Source organism: Ceratina calcarata, unplaced genomic scaffold (assembly GCF_001652005.2).
Source record: "Ceratina calcarata isolate Rehan_Ccalc_2016 unplaced genomic scaffold, ASM165200v1 scaffold24.2, whole genome shotgun sequence".
NCBI classification, from domain to species: domain Eukaryota; kingdom Metazoa; phylum Arthropoda; class Insecta; order Hymenoptera; family Apidae; genus Ceratina; species Ceratina calcarata.
Window position 1 is genome coordinate 60,335 of NW_017145944.1, and position 7,403 is coordinate 67,737.

A 7,403-nucleotide genomic window follows, 5' to 3' on the forward strand; every position below is an offset into this window, starting at 1 on the left:
TGTGTATGTCCGCTTTTTCATTAAAATCCGCTATTTACTTTTTCTATAAAAAAATATTAGATATTAGTCGTATTTCACGAGCCAGTGAGCCTCATGAGCCATGTATCAAATATTGCGATCTCCAACTTCTGATCGGTAATCAAATCTGAAATTTCACTCACAATCAGTAAGAGAAATGAGCGTCAACTACAAAATATTACAATTTCAATTGATTCTACTTTTACTCATTTGACGCTAGAACCTGCTTAAGTAAATTATGACTATAAATCAAAATAATTACTCATTGTTGAAACTCTATTATTTGACATTTATTACTACTGTACAAGTATACACACATATATAAGCACAATTTCATTAAAAAAGGTCTATTATCCCGTTTAAAAATTGTTGCAATTGTAGCTCATCATGCATTCTCGTGGAGATTAGTAAACGAACACTACTTTCTTTATTTTACTCAGAGGAAATATAACGGGAAAAATGTGACAGTTTCTGAAAAGTTTGTGCTAATTTATTTATAGTATCTACATAGTACATTTACTACGTAGTAAATAAAAGCTTTTTATCTGATCCATTCATCAACGCCTAGCAAAACTATTGTACCGATCTATTTGAAATTCTCTGGGTAGTTTGTACTATATTGTACATACATATATCTATGTACCATATCTATATCTACCATATTGTAGACGATTTGCTTACTAAAGGTTTATCTACACTAACGTAACGCCACCGTCACGTGAACAGCACGTAGGTTCTTCGTAGGTCGTAGGACGTACGTTCGGCAGCGAAACCAGTGCTGTAGCCTTTAGGTCAGGGTATAGGGAAAAGCGTGTAAAAGCATGGAGCTCAGGGGCTCACGTTTGACACTGAATCGACAAGCGGGACTGCCTGCTGTTTAGGGTCCACTACCTACTTCCAGGGTTCTTTCGTTTTTCCATACAAGTATACTGTCCTAAAGATTACAGCACTAGTTCCGCTGCCGAACATACGTCTTACGACCTACAGAGACCCTACGTACCGTTGACGTAGTGGTGACGTTACGTTAGTGTAGATAGACCTTAAGGGAGGATTTTTCGGAATTTTGCCCCTAAGGCTGAAAATGGAGTAAAATGTGTTTTTCTTTATTTTGCAATGTTTCTTCAATCTGATCAGATATCAAACTGTTTCTGGTACCAAAATGTCGTTTTATAGAAGTACTGGGAGCTGGAGTGCTAGAGTAGTAGTGCTGGAGTACTAGGAATGGGAGATAGTGTAACATGATTGAACAGTAACAAATTCGCCGTTTTTATTCTTAAAAATCCAGTAAGACGTTGTAGCTTCTAGCAGAAGTTGGGAAGAATAGTCACTGGGGTTTTAATATTTCATTGTAGATTCCAGTAATCTCGTAATTTATCAATCTATCATCATGGTACTTCAGTGATGTATCTGCTTCAGTGAGATTGTCTTCATATCTAGTTTACTTCTTACTTGAAAGATAATAACTCAAGCGTTCTCCATAAATCAATTAGCAACTTTTATGACTTTACAACAAACAGAAATTAGCAATTATATACCCAGGAAATTAATGTAATACAAAATGATATTTATGCAAGTCTATAAAAAATATCTAATACAAAATTCGATAATAAATTCGACATAGTTATTTTGTACATTGACAAAATGGTTAGTTTCAGAGTAGAATTACTAGGAAAATGTTATTCCTGAGAATATTTACACTTACTGCCAATATTCTTTATTTAGTAGCATTTATTTCGACACATCCAAAGTAAAATAAAAGCTTGTAATACAGAGAATATATGAAGTGTTTATACCCCATATTTGTGCCAAAAGTATTGCGGTCAAAGCCGCTGCATAGAATGCCACTATTATTAATAATGGTACAAAACAGAATTTTCTGAAAATGTTACATAACACCCATGCTCACTTGTGCTCTGTCAATCATGTATCTGTTTCACACTTATTTTCAGATTACACCGATATTATCACACATACGACTAGCAGGATCAGCGCCAACTAAAACACGTCCAAGTGGGAGTCACAACAGACCGCAACGGTGCAAGGACAGCAATTCTTGCAAAGGAGAAACAATTCTTGCAATCCAACACGTGGCACTTCTTGAGAAATCTGTTCAGCCACTAACGTTGACATTTCCAGTCAGAGTTGTCCAGTCGTTCGTGGACATTAGAACGGTGCAGTACGTTCTTACGTCCACGCGTGCACACGCACAACCAAATTACCGTAATTCTAATTTTATCATGCGAATTCGTGACAGTCCTAACAAAGACCACTTGACGATAATTGGTGAAACGGTGATGAGACGATCTTGAACAAGAAAAGAATTACAATCGTAATCTAGTTGCTGATTATAATGCATCAAGTAATCGGTGAGTTAAACTAGTTGACAATTATTGGTGAAACAACAAAATGAAACTATAATTCATCATAAAAAATCAGATGATATCACTTGACAAAATCCGAGAAATATAACCATAATCTTCTAAGTATAATTTAAAGTTGCTAATTATAATACATCAACAAATAATTCGTGAGTTAAGCTAGTTGACAAAAACTTGTGCAATAATAAGACATTCTTGATCAGGAGAAAACCGTAATTCATCATGAAAAATTAGTTGATAACATAAATTAGCAAAATCGTGGAACTATAATCGTAACATAGTTGCTGATTCTAATCAACGAATAATTAGTAAGTTAAATTAGTTGATAATAACTGCTGAAACAACCAGACATTCTTGGCTATTCATTTGTGGACTGATAAGAATCAGTTGATAATAACCATCAATTGAAAAAATCGTGAGACCTTTGGAGTTCATCTATCGCTGTGATAAAATATTTTTCCTTAGCAAGACTTGAGTGGTACCATAGAGGAAATAATTTCAACATAATTGCTTTCGATTATTTTTTATATTAATCGAGGAAAACAGTTCGAAGGACATATTTCCCAAGGCAATATGGCGAGCGTTGACAGAAATCTGGAAGAGCTGATGGCCCATCTGGGGGAGTTTGGTAAATACCAATGTTGGCAGTTTTCGCTGCATATTATCGGCGCCTTGACAGCAGGTCTGCACATGTTGACGCTATTAACAGTCGCCGCTGTTCCACCCCATACATGCAACGTCCCCAAATCGAGTTTAGTAACCGACTCTCCTAACATTACATTATCGAAATGGAACACATCCGTGGAATCTCTTCCCCGAGCGATCGACGCTTGCCACTATTTGGACTTAAACGAGACAATTCAGGACTGTGAATCATGGACATACGATACACAATACTTCCAATCGTCTCGCGGAATGGAATGGGACTTCGTCTGTTCGCAAAGGTGGATGGGGGCGGCCGCTCAGTCTTCGTACATGTTCGGCGTGTTCATCGGCGCAGTGACATTAGGCAGTTTAGCAGATAAACACGGGAGGAAAGTAATATTCTACATATCAGCAGTGGCGCAGCTTATACTCGGTGTGACAGTAGCCCTGGTGGACAACTATTACATCTTCCTCGTTTTACGATTCCTATATGGAATCTTTGGTTCAGCCGGGGCGTATATAACAGGATTCGTGTTAACGATGGAACTGGTTGGACCGTCGAAGAGGACCATGTGTGGCATTATGTTCCAAATAGCGTTTGCCGTTGGTTTCATGCTGGTGTCGGTTTGGGGCGCACTGATAAAAGAGCGAATGTGGCTACAAATCGTTTACGGCCTTCACAGTGCGCTGATGATTGGACACTGGTGGCTGATGGACGAGTCACCGCGGTGGTTATGGGCCCAAGGCCGCGTTAGTGAAGCTCTCGCAATCATACAAAAGGGTTTGAAGATGAACGGTAACAATGTGGCCATAGATACTGATAAATTGATCGGCGAAGGGAAGAAACATAGGACCGTGGATTACGAAGATCGGTCTTATGGAGCCTTGGACCTTTTCAGAACACCGAATCTCAGAAAGAAAACGTTAAACGTATGCCTGAACTGGTTCGCGAATTCTATAGTGTATTATGGTTTGTCGTTGAACGCTGGGAACCTGGTTGGCAATCCATTCTTCATGTTATTCCTCAGCGGTTTAGTGGAACTGCCCTCGTACATTCTGATGTGCTTCTTAATGGACCGGGCTGGAAGAAGATGCGTGGTTTGCACTTTCATGCTGATCGGTGGCGTGTGCTGTGTAATCGCTTCTACTATCCCAACTGGGACCGACATAGCAGCCACGAGTATAGTGACGATCGTCCTCTTTGGGAAAGCTTGCATCGCTGGTTCATTCGCTGTTATCTATAATTACACCGCGGAACTGTTTCCTACGGTCGTTAGGAACACCGCTTTGGGCATCGGCTCGATGTGCGCGCGTCTCAGCGGCGCTTTGACTCCGATGATTATGCTACTGGATTCGTTCAATCCGAAAGTGCCGGCGGTTTTATTTGGCTGTGTGGCTCTCGTTTCTGGGTTTCTATCAACGTACCTGCCGGAGACGTTGAACCAACCGATGCCGGAAACGATAGAGGATGGCGAGAATTTCGGGAAGCACGACACATGTTTCAGTACGTGTATCGGGTCTGATAAGATGGGCAGCAGTTACGAGGTCACGTTGAATCAGTTGGCTGACAAGGACGAGAAGGAGAAGCTGAATCAGGAGGAAAATGTGAAGGATATTACTCCTCGTTAATTTTATCCTTCGAGCTCTGTTTATCTGCGACAAAAATTATTTGATTGTGTGTACAGCTTGTGATTGACAATGAATTTTTACCTGTTTTTGATTGCGTTAATTTTCCCTAGGTTGATAAGATCCGAAAATAGTAATAAATCTATGTCTTGATTTTTCAATACACAATTAACATGTTTGATTAAGTACTAACAGATTTTCTGTAATTGTTCAAAAATCAATTGGAGAACTGAATCCAATATTAATATATATTATGTTTTACATTTTAATTAAATTTTTAAATCGACGTATAAGAAAACATGCATACAGATACACATTTCCAAATTAAGGAAGAAATGGAAATTGGGTTCTTATGAAATATTTGGGTACAGATAAATGAAGAAATAGAAAAGCCATCAGTACTGTCTGTATTTTCAACATTTATTTACGTTCAATTACAAAACAAAATTACATACATAATTATTTCTTAATAAGTAGATGCAAATCAAGCTACATTAACGCCAAATCGACAGAGTAAGGCATAGATTTAATACCATTTTCTATTCGTATCTTCCTAGGTGAAATTAACAATAAAAACCTGGTAGAGATTCATTGTTCTAAGATGTACAGAATGAGTCTCATAACATAAAGATTTCAAATAAGGTATTTGTGGTACGACAAAAATTGTTGAACAAATGTTGCATGGATTCCAGGTAATGCTATGTTGTGATCTACTTTTTGTTTTTTTTTGCTTTTTTACCGAGATATGAGGGTCATCTTCAGCTTTTCAAAGAGAATGTCCAATATTTTTTCTCGAATTTCAATAAAGCATCAAATTCTATACTGGCAATGAGGATTTATGCTAATGATTACTGAAATATTCTCAAATCTTCTATTAAGAAATAGTGGAAGTACTTCATGTCTTCAGTCAACGTGATTATTAATACGACTTTGTTTCCGATGACAAATCATGTTTGTAAACACTTTCTTCGTTAGATGTTAGATATACATATGATCTATGATGATTTGATAATATTAGATATAGTATGATATGCAGCTTATTGTTAGTTTAGCAGTTACTTAGTCACATTGAAGGAGGCACTACATTTCACGATATTATATTCAGCGATGTCCAGTAACAGAGAAAAGTATGAAAATTGTTGCATGTAATAAAAATACTGAAAGAGCTGAAGTATTATACTAAACCAAGTATCCTGATCAAGATCAATCATCGCATTCTATTTTTGTAAAAGACTTGCAATTAACCCTTTGCGGACAGGAGTGTAATTTCATTGAAAGGAAACCAGACTGTTTAGTCTATTACACCCATGCGTATCTTATCGCTCAGAATGATAGACTTACGCGTAGCTCTCCATAATACGCCTTGTAGCTGTGAACTAAGTTGGGCAGCTATATGCTGACACGAGTCCGCAAAAAGTTAATAAAAGATTCCAAAAATATGGCAACTGCATTCGTGAAATTGACCACGAAAAGTGGGAAATGAAGATTTGATGCGAATTTGGATAATTGCTCACCAGATCATTATATCATATTTCATTCAAAGATCACTAACAGGTCAAACACATTGTAAATTTTTGTCTAAGACACTACTAGAAAATTTATAATCTTTTTTTAATTTGGTGCTTTATTGAAATTCGAGAAAAAATATTGGATATTCTATTTAAACAAACTGAAGCTTTCACATCGAGAAAGCAAAGAAGCAAAAAACCACAGCATTGCATGCCCCCCTGAAATCCATGCAACATTTGTTCGACAATTTTTATTGTACAAGAAAGATTTTAAGAGTTGTTCGAAGTCAGGATTCAGTTTCAAACTTAAAATTCCTTCAAGGTTTCATTCCTAGTATTCACTTTCAATGTTAAAATACATAGTAACACTTGAATCCTCGATAATTAACATGAATTAGAAGTGACTTGTGAATCCCAACTTTCTATTTCAAAACATGTTTTTGTTCATCGTATTGAAATTTCCAAATTAAATTTCCTGTTTCGAACTCCATACGAATTTTGAAATCTACAATTTAATTTTAGAAAATATTTTACAATAATTAAAATTGTCTGACGATTCTTAAAAGGAATGCGTTAAGTGTCTCATTTAAAACTTTAACATTTATAATATGAACAAATATTACTTTTAGACATGAAAGAAATAAAAAAGAGACCAGAGCACTGCACGTTCTCTTGGAAGTCACGCAACATTTGTTCAACAATTTTTATCGTGCAACAAATACCTTACGTGTTATTCGACGTCGTCATGTTCGAGACTCACCTTGTATGCTGTTGAAGCTTGAGATTTTCTTGAGACAGCTTCTAACAATGCGAGGCAATGATCAATAGATCAACCGCCAGTACATATTGTTACAGAATTATTTTGTAATTCTATATATTGTTAGTTATACTGTTGCGGATGAATATAACCGCAGACTCTTGTTGTCTGCGAGATGAACACTGTTATAACACGGTGTCAGGTGTTGCTAATGAGATCAATTCAGTGAGACGAGACATCAGAAAAAACAAAGACGCATCGAGGGAACAAGGAGATAGTCGTGATTGTCAAAAGGGGTCCTAATTAAAATAATTTGCAGTGTTTGGTATTCTTATTATACAGGGTGGGCCGAAAATCGTAATACAACCGAGCAGAGGGTTATTCTACCTTAAGAAAGAAGAAAAAATATTTTGGTATAACATTTTGTCAACCGGAGCTGCATTCTCGTCAAAATCAAAGTTTGTTCAACTT

General features: G+C 36.8%; 2 protein-coding genes across 5 annotated transcripts in view; one reads left to right on the plus strand and one right to left on the minus strand.

The window, feature by feature from the left end:
* LOC108622770 (organic cation transporter protein) overlaps window positions 1–7,397 on the plus strand; it is a 34,387-nt gene extending 26,990 nt beyond the window's left edge. For all 4 annotated transcript variants that reach the window (XM_026811722.1, XM_018020851.2, XM_026811723.1 and 1 more), the window contains exon 2: window positions 1,968–7,397. In XM_026811722.1, coding sequence (XP_026667523.1) covers window positions 2,970–4,670 — 1,701 coding nt within the window. In that variant the 5' untranslated portion in view covers window positions 1,968–2,969 and the 3' untranslated portion in view covers window positions 4,671–7,397. The remainder of the gene's footprint in view (window positions 1–1,967) is intronic.
* Window positions 1–7,403, minus strand: part of LOC108622768 (uncharacterized) — a 67,957-nt gene that overhangs the window by 51,272 nt on the left and 9,282 nt on the right. The window lies entirely within an intron of this gene.